Below are 18037 nucleotides of genomic sequence, written 5' to 3'. Positions count from 1 at the left end.
GCCCTCAATGCCATGGGCTAGTGACCACAGTGGGGTTGGACTCGATGATCTTGGATGTCTCTTCCAACCAGGTTGATTCTATGATTCCTTTGCTTCCATTGTTACACCCTTTGCTTACAGTTGTCTTCTTGCTAATCCAGACTCCATCCAGGTGAGAAGTAGTTCTCTGTCATTGTGCACTCCCTCTGCATTCAGTTGCCACATGGTTTCCAGAGGAACTAACAGATCAAGGCTTTGACTGCTGCCTATAAGCTCTTTGGAAAATTACCGAATCATAGAATCATGGAATCAGCTGGGTTGGAAAAGACCTCAAAGATCATTGAGTCCAACCCTCCCGTGGTCACTAGCCCATGGCACTAAGTGCCACATCCAGTCTCAGCTTGAAAACCTCCAGGGATGGTAAATCCACCACCTCCCTGGGCAGCACATTCCAATGCCTGAGCACTCTCTCTGGAAAAAATCTCTTCCTAATATCCAACCTAACCCTCCCCTGGCAATGCCTGTTGCTACAAATATCCAACCTAAACCTCCCCTGGCAATGCCTGTTGCTACGTCTGATTATCTTCTGTCAGCGCTTTTCAACACATTTTAGAAGTGAATTTGTTTTCATCGCAGATGTGGAATAGGGTTGTGATCTGTTAAGGAGAGAGAAGACCTATGGAACATGTTGGGCAGCAGACCAGGGGAATAAATAGCTCATCTATAGTCTGGACCCAGACTGCACTCTGAGTTTAGCTTCACTTAGTGCCATGGTCTAGTAACGATGGTAGGGTTGGACTTGTTGATCTTTAAAGTCTCTTCCAACCCTGTTGATTCTATGATTCTATGATGCAGGAGTTTCAATAAAACACATCAAAAACCAGTTTGCCACACAAATGTCAGCAGCTGACTCGGTACTTAATAGAAAATAAATCAACCATAAAGATGCAATCACACACCTGCTGGCTTCAGTGTGTGATCTTTGCTTTTGCACTGGAAGGAGGAGGAAACAACAAGTCCCTATTGATTTCTCCATTTCACAAATGGCCTATCCCATACTGAACATATGTAACTAAATTTGGTCCTTGAATTCTCAAACCCAAAAAGATATTATGAAACTTCCAGCTTATCTATCAAAGAGAGAGATATAGTGGTTGAAATCCTGTCCCTATTGATAAGGCAAAACTTGAGCCAGGCAGTCCAGATTTTCCTTTTACTTTGTTTAGCTCAGGAAAATTCAATCTTGCACACAGTTAATTTTTAACACAGATTTTTAGCCTAGCTATTTTATTGCATTATTTATTTAAACTCTTAATGACAAAATTGCTAAATATTTGTTTGTGGGTTTGGGTTTGTTTTTTAAAAGAATAGCATTCAATAAATAATATATTATTTCACCCAATATATCCAACAGCCATGGAAAAACCTTATTGTGAAGTGGAAAGAGCAGCCTGAGAGATGAATATCATTTTAGTTGTGAGACATATTTCAGTTTGGAAAGCTACATTTGCCTTGGCCTTAAACCATTGTAACATGCAGCAGTAGGTTGCAATACATCATACAGTGATGGGAGAGTTAAGCTAATCCTCAGTGTACTCTCCTTCCTACAAAGCACTCTCTGGGTTAATAACTCATATCAATTTTGATAATATCCAAACAGAAGAAAAGGAAAAAAAAAAAGGTTTCTTTTTGGAGGTGGTGAGGAGGAGATATTAGCTTGCACTCATTGTGACTGCAGGGCACCAGCTTATCACTACAGTGACAACAGGAAAGGAGAAACAGGTCAGGAGATCAGACGTCCAAGGCTGTGAAATACGTTGAGAGATAAAGTACCAGAATGATGGTGGCACAACAATTTCTACCTACAGGAACAAATATGTTGTGATTTAAACTGGATGTTTAATGCTGCTGTGGCCAGGCAGAAACAGTGGCATGAGAATATCATTTCTATGCTCCTGAGCTGCTAGTAGAAATAGAATATCAAAACAACTAGAGGTAACAAAACCCAATTAAGGCTCAGCTGTCAGATACACTGTTTATACACTGGATAAGAAATGCTCATCCATCACCTGACTTTTTTTTGAGGGTTACAAACTCTAGAAGTTCCTTTAAGATGCTTTGATTTCTTTCACATGAAACAGGCAAAAAAGTTTCCTTATTGCTCTTAAAATCTTACCCTCTCTTCTCACAACCATTTCCATCTCCATTAATAGCTACAGATCATTATTGGCTTTATTTTTCCCAGTGATTATTTTAATTAAAAAGGAAATACCTCTGGTTATTATTTTGAATGTATCCAAATATTTGGATCTTTCTGGAGTAGTCCTTAAAACTGGAAAAAACCCCAACCCTACCACTGCTTTACACAGGTAACCAACAGATTTGTAAATGTCTATGAAGTCTTTCCAATATGAAATGGTACCTGAAAACATATCTGAGCTGAAAAAGAAAATGTGTATGTGTTTTTCAAATTTTGTAAAGCTAAAATAAAACCATAGGAATATTTGCATCAAAACCACTTATTTCATAAAATCTAGGAACTTTTGAATGAAAAACTTTTCATCAAAATAACAAAATCTTTAGCTTGATAAATTCAACTAATATTTAGCTTTGGCAAGAATTAGTTAGCTATCTCTAGCTATCCATAGAATAGACCTGATTGTGTCATTTCTGTCTGAAAAATATTCTATTTACTCAACAAAAACTGTCCAGACAAAAACCCCAGAATCATTTGTCAGTGAATGTCTCATTTTTATTTGCTTTCTCCACATAAAAAGTACTGTTAAGTCAAAGTTATGGCTAAAAGAAATTCCTAGCAATGTTGGAATATTTTAATTTTGGAGATCTAAGTGGAAATAAGAAAAGAGAAAATAGAGAACAAAAGAGACACTTTTCTCTTACAAAGGAGAAAATTAAGGCCTAGCTTTTAACTTTTTGACTTTACTTGCATCAAAACAAAGGAAAAACTTACAGGACTTTTCACATTCCATTTTCCCATTTCTTCAAAGTTTTAATTCGGCAGCTGTTTGTTCAGTCACTTCAAATTATATAGAAAAATATATCTTGTTCCATGCTAAGAATTCTACATTTGCTGTGGTTGAAGAGCAAAAATAGCCTTCAGATGGTAAAGGAATTGCAATAGCTATGAAATCCAGTCCTGCTGTACTTTCCACAGTTATTTGGGATTTCCTTTCTTAGAAGTGACAAAGTAAAATAATTTCCTGAAATACATTGACATAATAGCAAAAATTAAACTTACACATAGGAATGTAGAAATTCCTATTATTTTATTGATATTTAAACATTCTTTCCATTTATATACTCAGCTTTATTTTTTTAAATTGGAAAAGAATATTCTCCTTTTTCTCTTTGAATAGAAAACTTTAATATACAAATAAATGCAATTTTTTTCCTCTCACTTTACACCAGTGTAAACTAGGAGTAACTGCAACAATGCCAAAGAAAACAGCTGTTGGGGAAGGTTAAAGCATAAAGTGATTAAGCTATTCATAAAACTATAGCTGCCATGATAGAAAGTACATTGCATGGCATCAGGTCAAAGTAAAACCTAGAAAAAATATTTACATAAGTTAATCAAATAACACCTAGTCTATAGATAATTGGCTCTTTAGAAACATTTGAACAGGTGAGACTCTCTTCTTTCATGTCAAATGCTTATTAGTGCAAAACAAGTCCTCCCTTCCATCTTACCCTTTCCTTTGAACATTTTGAACTGAAATGCAAGAGTAGTGCCACAGGAAAATTGTCTCTCAGGTTCTCATGGATCATCAGCCTCTTTCTAACCAACAGGCCACATTCCTCTAGCAGAATAAGTCTCCAGTGATGCATCATCTTCATCCTTTAAGAAGAAAAATTACAATACACAGTAGGATGCCCCAGGGCAGGGAGATTCTCCCACAAATGGACAATGTACGAGTGAGTACTTTATCTACCAGTCCAGTGAGGCATCACCTCTAGCATTTCCAGAGATAAACATTTTATTTCAACTGTTGAAAAGGATTTTCTAGGCATATAAATTTGTTAATTGATCGTATCTTTACTATTAAATGGCAGTTGAGAGAGAAATCATTACAACATTAAAACATGAAAGGCAACCAATCTTTTCTACTTTAAAGACCTTCAGGGATCTTCTGGAGCAACACTTGCAGACATTATGGACTAAAATGAGCTACTAAAGTTAAAATGTTCCATCCTTCAGGGGTGCAGACCCTTGTTATTCCTATTGGCCTGAGGAGGAATTTTGAGCTGATAGCACCTTTAAACATCACATAAGTTTGATTTAAATAGTTACATTTTAGGCACTCAAGTCTGAAAGCAAAGAAAAAAGGCTGTTTAGTGTAGTCTTATTAAAACATGTGTGACTTTCAGCACTTTGGGTTCACATCTTAGAAGCATGTCTGTGCTTATAAAAGTAACATGGACCCTAATCAATCTGAAGTGAAAGCTTCATAATAAACATAGAATTTACTACAAGGGCATTTGCAGAATAAAAGTGCAAAGTAATTCCAGGATATCACTAGTGCATCAGTTAGCATTCCTTGTAGATAAGTCATTAATTTATAGAAACAGGATATAAATAAATGATGGTTGAGACTTCTTTCAAATACTTAGATTTCTTTATATGATACATCTTAGAACATTCCACAGCATCTAAAATATAAAAAAATAAATATCTACAGTATTTACAAAGTATGATACAATCCAATCTCTAAAAAGACTTGTAAAGACATGTTCTTTAGCTCATACTGAGGTAAGTAGGTTTCTGTAAGACTGAGAAGAAATAGGAGAGGCAGTTATTTTGTAGGAATCCTTTGTCCAGTTGTTGGAGTCTGTACCACAGCTAAAAGCATCTGTCACTCTGCTGGTCGTATGTGTGTTGAGCCAAAGTCATCCTTGCTGTAACTCCATCGAGGTAAGTTTTGTTATGCTAGGGACGAATTTATCCCACTCTGCATTCTCTGTATTGGCAGTGTCTTCTGCAGAAACCCTCACAGCTTCATCTAAATTTGAAGTCACGTTCATCCCTGGTATGTGGAGATGCAGTTCCACTGATTTCAATGGGCTGAGCATAGCTGGGATATCTGTAGAGAAAATAAAGATTTGAAGATGCTTTTACTGTTTGTTTCAGGTAGCTGACTGACCCACCCTGACTGTCACTCTCTGGACACTATGCAGGGGATGACCTATTAACAAAATGGTCTTCCAGAAAATGTTCCAAATTGCATTTACAAAATTTAAGTGAAAACTTCTTGACTGAAGTCTAAGGGTATTTCTGATGCATAAACCTTGAATTTCTTTACTTTTACACATTTTAATGTGTTCTACTAGTTATTTAGTATCCACTCTTCAGTAAATTGCCCTGTGGTTCCTTAACCACATGGCACTGTGACCAGCAGAGCACTAAAGCTTCCTGTGTACATGTCAATCATAGAATCATAGATTGGGTTGGAAGAGATCTTTAAAGACCATCTAGTCTTACTCCCCTGCCATGAACACAGGACAGGCAGAGTGAAGAGAATGATGCCACTGGAATAGAATATTGCCCAGGGAGGTGGTGGAGTCACCATCCCTGGAAGTGTTAAAGAGGCACCTGGATCTGACACTGGAGGATCTAGTATAGGGTTTAGGGCTTCCAGCAGAGTGGCAGGTTAATGGTTGGACTCAATGACCTTAGAAATCTCCTCCAACCTTGATGATTCTATAATTCTATGGTAAATCAGAGACTAAGGGTAAAGCATAATCTACAGTCACACTGCCATCTGGGTGCATATCGAAATGGCAAAACTACTGAATTGAGGGGGAGGAAAAAAATACCTCATTCCTTCTATACTAAGTTAAAAGTGGCTTCTCAGCTGTTTCTGAAGACATGCAAATAACCTACCCAACAGGAAAAAGAACAGAAAGTGTTGGAAAATAAATGAATGTGAATTTCTTATTTAATCAGCCCAATTCACACCAGAATGCATGCCAAGCACACAATTTGAAATAGTAAAGGATATTCAGGTAGTTCAACTCAATTTTGGTTAAAATATTTGCTATAAAACTATGCCACAACTTCAAATCATTAGCTCAGAGTAGAAAAAAAGCTGCTTATAAACACATTCCAATGGCAGAGAGTATGATTTTCATACTTTCTGGTACCTGTTTTTTATTTACTTAGGATTTGATAGGAAGTAGGGGACCAAAGAATAAATTTATATATAATATGATTTCTTTACCTCCTCCTCAGCTGCAACACAACAAATGAATGTGGTGCAATTTTGCTTCATCAATATATAAACAAAGTTGTAGAATATCCTATAAAATACTTCATTTACTTTTCTTACAGTCAGTTCTTACTTGTCCACACCCTTCTCTCATGGTGCTCAGATCCAAATGCTGTTGTCTGTGCAATTAGATTTTACTTCCACAGGATCAAAACACATAGGGACAAGTATATTAACAGTGGATAATAGGTGCAGTACCATTGGATGGAATGGTGTTTATGTTGGTCAATACAACGTGTTCTGAAAGTTTGGAAACGTTCTCAAAATTGCTGATCTGGGTGGTCAAGGATTCATGGTGCTCAGATCCAAATGCTGTTGTCTGTGCAATTAGATTTTACTTCCACAGGATCAAAACACATAGGGACAAGTATATTAACAGTGGATAATAGGTGCAGTACCATTGGATGGAATGGTGTTTATGTTGGTCAATACAACGTGTTCTGAAAGTTTGGAAACGTTCTCAAAATTGCTGATCTGGGTGGTCAAGGATTTCCGACTTTCTGGCACGACCTCTTACCGTTCGTCGTGGTGGCGGCGAATGCCAAAGATGCAACAGGAAAATGCTGCTTTAAATTCTTCTCTAAATTTCCCTGTCAACCACAAAAATAACTCGTGAAAACAATTGGACTATACACCGTGTTCCAATAAACTGTATAGATTAGGAAAAAACAGGAGCTATCTAAAGCAAAATTAACCCAAACCACCCAGATGCTCTTCTAATGCAGAAGAAGGAAATCACAATTTCAACATCTTGGAGAAAGACAGAAGAAAGATATCCTTTCTAAGAAGATATGTGAGGTGTGGTGTGAAGGTTGAATTATTCTTGGCTGGACAGAGTGGACAAATGAGAATGATTAATGAAATCACATCATAGATATTTTGTTACTTAATTATATATCTTACAAAAAAAGAGAATTGAGCAAGCATAAGTCGAAATGATTGAATCATTAGTTGACATGGAAAATTTTTGTTTTATCATTAATGCAGCCCATAAATCTGCTTTTGGGGCTCAGGGGAAATTCTTCAGATCATTCTCACATTACACACCACAAAAAAAAATAAAAAATACAGTGGGCAAATATGTAGTGATGATCAATAGACTTTTGCCTTCCTGTATTTAGCTGTGACACTCCCAGTTCAAGTCCTGATTCTGATCTCCAGAGCCAAATGAAACAAATACGAACTGATAGAAAGCTATACTAGCAAGCAAACAGCATCCTGTCTGGTTCTTTGGCCTTCAACCTAGTTGGCACAATCTGATCATGCGACTACTATGAAAGACTCACAGCCTCCAAACCCCAGTACCTGCACATAACATGCCAGCTGGGGACAGCCCCTGGACTGTGCTACCTCCCAGAGAGTATCCAGGGAGTGTTCAGGGTAATGGTAATTGTTGCAGATCAAAGTCATGCCAGGAACTTCTCTACCAAATTAATGTCATAGACAGTCACATTCAAACACTTGGACTCAGGCCCTGGCACTGTCTAGATTAGTTAGAGGTAGATAGCCTGAAGGTAAGGGGATACTTCAGGCAACTTGTTCCAAGAAGAGGATCAAGCTCCCACCAGAGGAGCTGAGCTGATGTTACAGAGTCATTAATCTTATTTGCTAAGGCTCATTACACTCAAACTATACATTAAGCTTGAATTTTAGGTAACTATAACTTACCACTGAGGAAGTTATAAATAATAGGATTGGCTGCACTGTTTGCATACACCAGCCAGTGTGAGAACATGAACCAGGCATATACGGTTTCTCTGTCGTCAGCATGATTAAACATCCCCAAAACCCTACAGAAAGAGAAAAGCAAACCTGAAAGATGGCAAAATTAGAAAGCATATAAAAAGATTTTACAACTTCTAGACTAATTTTATCTCTAATGACCTATTTGCAGTGTCACAGAAAAGGTGATTCTGCAGTCCTCACTTTCTTGAGAGAATGAAGTCCCATCCCCAACCCTCAGCCTCCTGTCTTGGTTTAGCACAAGAGACCATCAGTACTTTTCTTTGCTATAATGCAAATGCACAATTTTTCTGCCGAGTAACCAAAGTCATCTGCTGTCAGATAAGCTAAGAAAAGATGGCAAAAGTTACTTTTGATCCACACATGTCATTGAGGTTCCCATCTCTACACCCACTCTCCAATAAACTGGGACTCTGGAACTGAAAAGGCATTGAACTGGCCCTAAAACTGGGGTCACAGTAGCACGTTCTGTCCTCCAGAGAAATCTGCATTGCCCAGATTCCTTACATCACACTTTTGCCATTCAAGTGCAAATCTAACTCTTGGCCTATTCTGCATTGTCGAGGTTGCAGGTGGCCTGAACCACCTTCTGGAAGCACATGTTTCTCTCCACATTTCCTACAAAGGGACTTGAGAATGAAAAGTACTTAAATTAGGCTTCAGGAAAGGGCCAAAATTGAGTGGGATGTATTGAAGCCTTCATACCCAGCTTGAAACTATTCCTTAAAAGGTTCCAATAACATTCCAATGAAATATCACCACTAACAGGTGGGTTATATTTTAGGATATTCAAATCTTCTGCTATATGCTATTATTTATTGGTATTCCAGAGGGCTCATGAGATGGAACTTTACCAAAGCCTCATTCTGTCAGGCACTGTCCAAAAAGCAAGAGTGTACACAACTATGTACCAAACACACAGGAGAGAAAAGGATGAAAAGGTAAAACAAAACTTCACAAGACCAACTGAAGGGTTAGCCTAAGGTGTCCAAATTTTACGAGGGGCTTAGGTTTTAACTCAGCATTTCACAGTCCTCAGAGCCAAGTCACAACACTCCACTCTGCTGCTAACCTTCAGCTGCTGGTTTAGATAACTGCAATTCCATGGGTGCATTTACAGCCAACAAGCTCTAATCCCATGTAAATTACAAGCTCTAATGAGGGGATAGGCTAGAAGATTTTAATGAGAAAGAGCTTGCTAATAAGGGCTCCACAATCTAGCCTTTAGTTTGAGTAATACAGATAGGTTACAGATAATATTTTCTTGCATCCGTAGGCTTAGTTTCCATTTCTTTACCACGCAATAAGGACACTCCTCCTCCAAAAGTATCTGCCAGAATAAAAGGAATCTTGTAACAGAGGATTGTTTTCAGGCAGAAAGCTTCACCAAACTGTTTACATTTTGGGATAAACTTTACCTTTTCAAGACATTGAGGATGCTAATTGGTAGATAGCAAAGTGCAAAAACCAGGAGGACAACCATTAGCATACGTGCTGTTTTCCTTCTTGCACGAATCTGTTTTATTTCAGCTGCCACAGCACTAATCTTTGACTTGGTTGATTGTCCCAGCCCTCGGGGCTGTGCTGAGGGCTGCAGAGGTTTCCACTTTTTCTGAACAACAGAAGAAGTTCCTGGGATCTAAGGAAGACAAAATAAGGGGCATTTTGAAAAAATCTAGCACTGTGTGTAGGTGTAACAAGAAAACTAGACATGTTGACATACACAATGTAAGCTCACAGGGAGAAATTTGGTGGCTTAATTAAATTAATGAAGTAGCTGCAAGAATCAAACCCATTTCAGATGCACTACGGCTGCATAAAACATTGTGGTTTATACAAATATATCAACTGATGCACTCAGGTTTTCTTTACTTCCCACATACCTTGCCTTGCTTCTCTCTTCAGACTAGCACATTTACCAACCCTATTGCTGCAATTATGTCACTATAAAGTTCCACATTAAATGTTTTGTGGTATTGCAGAGGAGTTAATCCCATTAATATGCTGCTAATATAAGATACTGATCAGCTTTTCAGCATCGTAAAACAAGGATTTAAAGCCTGCATAGCTTTAAGTGCCATAAAACTTCCAGCTATGCAACCTAGATGACAATGAAGTAGCTAAAGAAATCACAGCTGAAGTGTAGATCCCTGCAAAGTTCTTCAAAACTGAATGTATACACAGTGATGAATGGAGGGGAATCATGAAAAAGTGCCAAGGGAGAATTAGGTTAGTCAAAGACATTTTGCAATGGGTAGACATAGCAAAAATCTTGATTTTTGCTTTCTGTGACCTCACATAAAAAAAGCCAAATAAAACAATTTTGCTTCTGCTCTTCAAAATAATTTCCTGCCTGCAGCCAAATATGAAAGACTACAGATGGCAAGGGCTTTCTCAGAGAACTCGATTACAATGACATTTAGAATGTTTTCAGTATTATACAGTGTGAAATCCTTTTATTTGTGCACAGTGCAACTGTGTGGGGGGTGACTAGTCTCATGTAAAATAGGTTTAAAAGTATCTGCAATATTCACATTGTCTATGGGAGGTTTTTTGCTTGGTTAATTGGTTTGGGTTTTGGGTTTGGTTTGGTTTTGTGTTGGGTTGTTGGTTGGGTTTTTTTGGCATGTTAATCTCTTCCTTAATTTAGCTTTTACATGCCCCATCAAACCTGATTTACAACTATTGGGATTCTCTTCCTTAATTTAGCTTTTACATGCACCATCAATCCTGATTTACAACTATTGGGACGTTTGGGCAAAGATGCCTTGCAATGAACAGGAAATCAATGAAGCAGAACAGGGGATATGCTACAACATTTATTTTTCACTAAGGTATCCCTGGACTTTAAACAACAACAGATAATTGTGGAGAATTCATGGAATTCCAATGCTTTAGTAAAAGCCAATTAGCTGTGTCCAAACAGCTACTAAAAGTTAGTTATTTTCTTATGCATGTTTTCTCTCAGAGTAATTATCAAGGGGTTTATAACTAGAGGATGTTATATCAAATGTTTTATCAACTTGCAAAGATTGGAAGGATCTATTTTAACCAATAAATGAAAATGGGTAGAATTCCTAGTTCTTAATAGCAGCAGGATTTAGTGTCAATGCATTTGGACTTCAGTAAATTGAAGCATATTTGGAATTTGATAAAACAAGTTATGCATCAACACTTTCATCCTAAGTCCATTCAGTCCTATTTATCTTTCAAAAGTTACTAATCTACTTAATATCTACAAGAGAACAGAGTCTTCTACATCACTACTTCCTTGCTAATAACTAAACTAAATTGCTCAAAATCCCTGGTGTTTGTTGCTTGATTTTTCTTGCCTTTACAAAGGTGAATCATGAATTCAAAGACTCTAAAGCTTATAGTCCAAGATTTTCCTGAAATACACAATCAACAATTTTGACAACTGTTGCACAGAGTACAGCAATGATAACTTGTAAATCTCTTGCCTTTATATATCTGAAAATTTTCAAGTACAACACAGTATGCTTTAAAAAAACAACCTCTAGAAAAAGTGTAAGGCATAGAAAGCATCTACTGTTTGTTGTGTTTTTGGTTTTTTTTATCACATACATCTGGAAGGCTTATTGTACCTTACAATAGGATCACTACATTTAAGTGAATCCCTGGTGAACAGCATGAATTCTTAATTGAAACTATTATCAAAGAATACTTTAGAGCACTGCATTCATTTGTGCCACATGACTGATTAGGGCACACCTGCTGCACTTAGAAAAATGCCTGGTGCCTGCAGCCAAGGCACAGCTGATAATAGATGTGCAGTGGTTTTACCTTCACTTAGTGCAGCCTCTTTGTACATAGTGCTATCATCTATGCCAGGCAAAGAGACATCTGTAATTTGGCACCACTGAGAGCACTAAGCCTGCAGTAGTATTTGTCTTTTTGCCACTGAAAAATAGAGGATTGTCCTAACCTTGGCAGCATGCAAGATATATAGGGAGAAGAAATGTGAAGAAGAAATACGCCTGCCAATATAATGTGCTGGTTTTGGCTGGGATGGAGTTAATTTCACCAGCACATTAATTGTGGGGGGAGGGTGGAAACTCAAAAAATAAGAGGTTGGTTTCCAGTCATTCAGCTTCTGCTCTGAATCTGAACCAGCATTTTCAAGCTACTTGAAGGTTAAGAACAATTAATTAATGAAGAACTTGAGTAAGTATAGAATCGTAGAATCATCAAGGTTGGAGGAGACCTCTAAGAGCATCAAGTCCAACCATTAACCTGTCACTGCTGGAACCACTAAACCCTAAACCAGATCCTCCAGTGCCACATCAGACACCTCAAACACCTCCAGGGATGGTGACTGCACCACCTCCCTGGGCAATATCCCAGTGCTGAACACCACAACAGGGAAAACATCTCTCCTCACATCTAATCTGACTCTCTTCTATCTCAGTTTATGACCATTCCCTCTCTCCTCTCCCTGCAGCCCTGGCAGGACACACATCCCACACCTCCCTCCAGCCCTATTGGGAGGTTGGAGAGAGCCAGGAGGTCACCCCTGAGCCTCTTCTCAAGGCTAAATTTTGTAGGTAGATTGTAAAAATGTATAGAGGAAAAGGTTAAGAAGGAATATGGTGAAAAGGTCATTGGAGGATACAGAGCAGATTCAGCAAAGCAGCACATTAGAGCTATGTTAGATTGAGCTTAATTGCAAAACTAACCAAAGAAAACCTGTTATGATGTATGGATGGTAACACAGTGCTTAAAGAGGATATGGTATTTCTTCTGCTTTTGTTATTTGCAAGAGATATATGCTATGAGTACGAGGTCTGATTTTTATTTTTAACAGATGCATGTTTAGAAATCTCGAGTCAGCTCATGATTTTGCTGATGAATTGATGTGAACTGCATGAAAAATGGTCACAATGTAGCAGATATGCCCTGCCCAGGACAGCCTCAAATTTGGAGCATATCAGACATCGTGGTGAGAGAGAAAATATTCATGCCTATATGTTGATGGAAATGTCAGCCACTGTTAGAGCCCTTTGAGAGGGCAGGAGAGGGAATATCTTGCATTGTCTCCAACAGGATGAGTTTATTGTCCTTTACAGAATGACAGAGCAGCTGGTGGCAGAGGACTACAGCTACAGATAAATCCTGGGCAAAGCAGAAGACAGCAGAGAGCACCATAAACTGGTTCATGACAGACTGCAGTTCACACCAAAAAACTGTTCTTCAACTGACACCACTTTGAATTTCAGGAGGAGTAAAAAACATTCCCAAAAAAATTTGCATAACTTTTGCCACTTAAATTGAAATGCTCTTTGTGTGTTTGCTTGGGCTTTTTTGTTTTGTTTTGGGGTTTTTTTGTCCTTTTGTTTGTTCCTTTGTTTTTTGTTATGCTTTTTTTTTGTTTAGTATTTCTGTTATCTTTCCTGTATTTTTAATTTGAAGTCTGAATTTGAAGTTGAAAACAGATCTTTACATTAGAAATCATGTCAATTACTGGCCAGCAATTCAAATCAAATGTTAGTGCTAACAGCCACCTTCACATCACAGTTCTGACAGCTGGACCTTCTAGGCTAACTTTGCTTCCAATTGGACCTACTACCAACCTGAGAAAGGAACAGAAAAACAAAACTTACAAAATGAGAAGGTCAATCTTAACTTTTGACTGCTACAGGAGATTTTACGTGTATAAGGCCACCTAAGGTATTTCAGTAAGCATTTCAGATACAAAGGGAAAAAGCTTTTTTCAGCCTATAATCAATCTTTCTGTTGCCTTTTGCTCTCTTTCTGGCTCTAAGCCCTTCACAGACGTGAGCAAGAAGGGGTTTGCCTGACTCCCTTCATTTTGTAATGCATCTCGGTGCCCATCCAAGGTGGGTGTCAGGCAGCAGTGCCACTGAACCTGCTCACAGGGGTGGGTGCAAAAAATCCAAGGCATAAGTGACAACATGGAGCTCATAAAGAAGAAAGCTGCACGTGGCAATCTGCACAAGAGCAAGCAAACAGAGCCAGTGCTAAGGGACTTACCTGGCGACACCACAGCTTGCGAAATATTTGCAAATAGGCCAACACCATAAGACACAGTGGTGCCATGTATGTCACCAAAAAAAAGCATGTGTGATACATTTTGGGGTAAACCTCGGCTGGAAAGAGAATTCAGATAGGAAAGGTGCATTTAAATACACATACATTTCAAAGTCACAAATTACTCACATAGATATGCACGGATTTTTCAACATAATAGGATATAATGGAAGATGCAACCCCTGATATTATGGTCAAGATTGCTTTTTTAATCACTTCTATATACATTCTATTAGCAACATGCTTTTATCTCAAAGATCTCCTACATCCCATTATTGATTTTTGCATTGCATTGTAACCTTAGGCCTGAAATCTTAAGAAGTTTGGCTTTTTGTTAAAACAGTGAAAGATAAAAAGGTTTGTTATCTATAAATAGCTAACTAATATCCAACCTACCTCATCTCTGACATACTTAACAGGTTGTGTAATTGTCATTAGCTTTAATTCTGCAAAGGCTACTATATAACCCTGAGTAAACTGCAGAGTCTCAGCCCTAAAAACAGAGAATGCAGATACAACACACAGGATGCTGATGGGAGGAGACACAGGTATGCCCTAAATCACTTTTTGGTGGCAGAATAAATGAGATTAAGACTCAGTGACTAATTATTGTGGTTACATATTCAAAAATAGAATTAATACCTTCAAGTCCTTTAAACCTAGGGAGTTCCCAAGATTATTTTTGACTCAGCTTTAACAATAATGAGTTTGCTACCAGGTGTTCTAGTTTCCCATGTGTCTCTTTTCAAAAGAAAACTTAGGAATGTTCTTTGCTTAGACACAAACATCTTAGAAGCTCTGTAAGCATGTTGAGTTTTAAGAACATTGGATCTTAAACTTCATCACTAGTTTATAGCAGAATGTGCAATGGGTGCCTGAAAACTTGTTTTTTCTTTCATAACATCAAATGTAGTTTGCTCTTACCAAATGTGGATGCTAATTACAAGTTAATATTTATGGGTGGCCTCAGAAAAGGAATGAACATTATGGAGAGTAAAAATACATAACAGAGGAGAAACTGTGTAGCTCATGAGCAGTTAGATTGCATGGTAATCCTAAGCATTGCCTCTTGTCTAGAGTAAAGAAGGAAACTTTGTTAAGCCAAATTTGTTTTCTGCCTCTTAAAGTGAACGAGGCTGTGGATCCTATCAAACAAGGAGACCCTCTGCATACCAGAAGAATCTCTGAGAGTTTGATCAGACAAGGAGACAGAAAGACTTGGCACAGAACTCTCATAGCAGGGAAGAGTACATCATGACATTAACCCCAGGCTCACTCTCAGACTCAACTAATCTGACTTTCATATTGGACCTGAAAGGGACAGCTGGTTCACCAGCCAGAAAAACTTCTGTATCAGGGAGAAGGAAACTTGCTATAGCAAAATCCAGCCCATGTTCATTCCTAGAAAGGGTAATAGAGATGCTGCCACGGGCATTTGATAGTTTTGATGGAGTTCAAAAAATTGAGATGAGTAGCATGTGACTCCTTACTTGCTCTATGATCCTGTAGCAAACCAGTTTACCAACCCTTCACTTGCAGCTGCAGCTGTTAGCTCTTGTCAATGGCCCCAAGGGAGCCAGACCATTTGGGGCAGCTTTTAATAATTGGTAATAACCTGGGATTATATATTGACTGCTGAGCTCAAGCTTGTGTTTGCATTCCAGAAAAAGCAGCCTCACAGTGGTCCCATCAGCCAGGGAAATACCAACACGCCTGTTTCACAGGTGGAGAGGTTAAGGAGAAACTGGAGCAATGTGACTTACTGGGATCAAGGGAGGGCAGAACTGAAAGTACATTCTTTCTGCTCAGAAGGAGGTGCCACCTGCCTCGACAATGCTCTGCAGGCAGCCAGGTCCCTTTCAGGTAGAAGGAGGTGCATATTTGAAAGGCCATCTGGAGTTTATGACTTCCAGTTTAGCATTCCAAGTGAAACATTAAATGAGCCTAGCTATCTACAAAGAACTGAGCACCAGGTTGGAGGAAGATCCTAACACTTGCCTTTGAAGTTTAGCCACCTGGAAAGTGCCAGCTGCTCAACATCAAAGGAAACCTGTCCCTCCTCCACCCAGGGCAAAGCCCTTTGCAGAACTTTTCCCTAAGAAGCATGACTCTGTTTAGCTTCTCCAGCCAAAGAAAAGCTTTTAAAGTTGTCTGACAGTCACAGCAGCAAGAGGGAGGAAGGGCTGGCTTGGGATACCATTCATTTATCAAGTGAGTGAGTTGCAGGCTCCTTGAATGTGAACATCAGTCAGTCCATGGTTCTGGTGATAGATCAGCTGCCTGACTGGGACTGTTGAACCTCTTACTGCCAAGCAGAAGAGGAGTAAAGTGTATTTGCCTTCCATGGCCACTTAATGGGCTTCAGGACAGAGGGAGATCATTCTGAGCTGGACTAACCATCTCTTTAAGAATAAATTAATGATTCTCTCCAGCTGCTGTTTTACTGAAACTAGAGAAGGGAACTTAAAGCAAAGAGGTGGTCATAGGGGATGGACTGGATTGAGATCAGCATTCCTACTCAGCTTCACTCATACAGCATGAGAACCCCACCTAATAAAGGCTCAGTATGTTAAAACAAGCTTTCTTCTTAAACTTTTCTGAAGCTTCCTTCTCAGCACAATCTTCCAGTCCCAAACTGCCATTCAATGAATCAAGGGGGTAGATTCAAACTACAGCTTCTGGATTTTTGCCAGGATTTTACTATATTTGGGTAAATACATATATATATATACATGTATAGATACATGTACACATAGATGTATATGTAAACAAACTGGAAAAAAAACCCAACCCAGACTCAGAAGGTTTTGTTATGTCTAGCAAATTAAATATTCTCTTAAGCCATAGGTGCATAATGAAATTGGTACTCTTGGCAGCTTTCTTAAGTAGAGGGAAAAACAAAACTATCAAGTTTCTCGAGCATCAGTAGAGTCCACAGGTTTGCTAGTCTCAGGAATATACCTGTGAGGTTCTAGAGTTATCATTATGGAGAAATAATGCAGCTAAAAGAGTATACTTGTAGAATAAAGCTTAATAAATAGGGATGGTAGGAAGTGGGTGCCCACAGGAGAGAAAATTTGACCACACAACACAGCCCTTTCCAAACTGTGTTCCTATGTCAGGGTACTTATGGTTAGCTAATGTTAAAATTAAATTTTGAAACCTAATATATTATGCTTGAGTTATCAATTCACAATGGCATGAAGCATCATTTTACTATTGGAATATTCTGACTTCTTTCTGCACTAAAATCTCCCACAAGGTTTTCATTAAAAGCTGAACACTTTGATAAACAGGATGTATAAAGCTTCCTGTAAAAATGCAATTTCCAGCTATTTGTTTTTCAGAATTAAGACAATGTGGTTTTATACTATTGTATAGAGGAAATGGAACACAAAGTCTTCCCTTTGTTTCCATTCAACCATGTAGTTTTGGGAAAGGATTAGATCCATATTCTTTTTATCATTTGCAAAGGGCTTGGCTAATGCACTTTGGCTAACACTTATTTCTTGCACAGCTCTAAGAGAATGTATTTAGCTGACTTGGACACATGGTGAACTCATTTTAATATACATTTCTTTTATTTTGGCACTTTATCATCAAATTCAGCACATAGCAATTACAGGCTATTATAGAACTGTGGCCAACTCTGGCTCCTTAAGTGAGCCTGCACAGGTCACATGTTGGATCCTTCTGCATTCCCAAATAAAATATTGTTATTAGACAGCACTCAAAATGAAAACCCCTCAGCCGGTGAACTCATTTTAATATACATTTCTTTTATTTTGGCACTTTATCATCAAATTCAGCACATAGCAATTACAGGCTATTATAGAACTGTGGCCAACTCTGGCTCCTTAAGTGAGCCTGCACAGGTCACATGTTGGATCCTTCTGCATTCCCAAATAAAATATTGTTATTAGACAGCACTCAAAATGAAAACCCCTCAGCCTTGGCAA

At 38.4% G+C, this 18037-nt stretch overlaps 1 protein-coding gene across 1 annotated transcript in view; it reads right to left on the bottom strand.

Annotated features, from left to right (window-relative positions):
• Nucleotides 1–4887: 4887 nt before the first annotated feature.
• Nucleotides 4888–18037, bottom strand: part of LOC103797661 (orexin receptor type 2-like) — a gene marked incomplete at its 5' end in the record, with an annotated part of 19065 nt that continues 5915 nt past the window's right edge. Inside the window, 5 exon segments of the mRNA XM_009069884.1 lie at nucleotides 4888–5081; nucleotides 6665–6856; nucleotides 7935–8056; nucleotides 9428–9648; nucleotides 14022–14137. Of these exon segments, the coding sequence (XP_009068132.1) occupies nucleotides 4888–5081; nucleotides 6665–6856; nucleotides 7935–8056; nucleotides 9428–9648; nucleotides 14022–14137 (845 nt within the window).

This window comes from Acanthisitta chloris, unplaced genomic scaffold (genome assembly GCF_000695815.1).
Source record: "Acanthisitta chloris isolate BGI_N310 unplaced genomic scaffold, ASM69581v1 scaffold32182, whole genome shotgun sequence".
NCBI classification, from domain to species: Eukaryota; Metazoa; Chordata; class Aves; order Passeriformes; family Acanthisittidae; genus Acanthisitta; species Acanthisitta chloris.
This window is presented reverse-complemented; position numbering and strand designations above follow the sequence as displayed.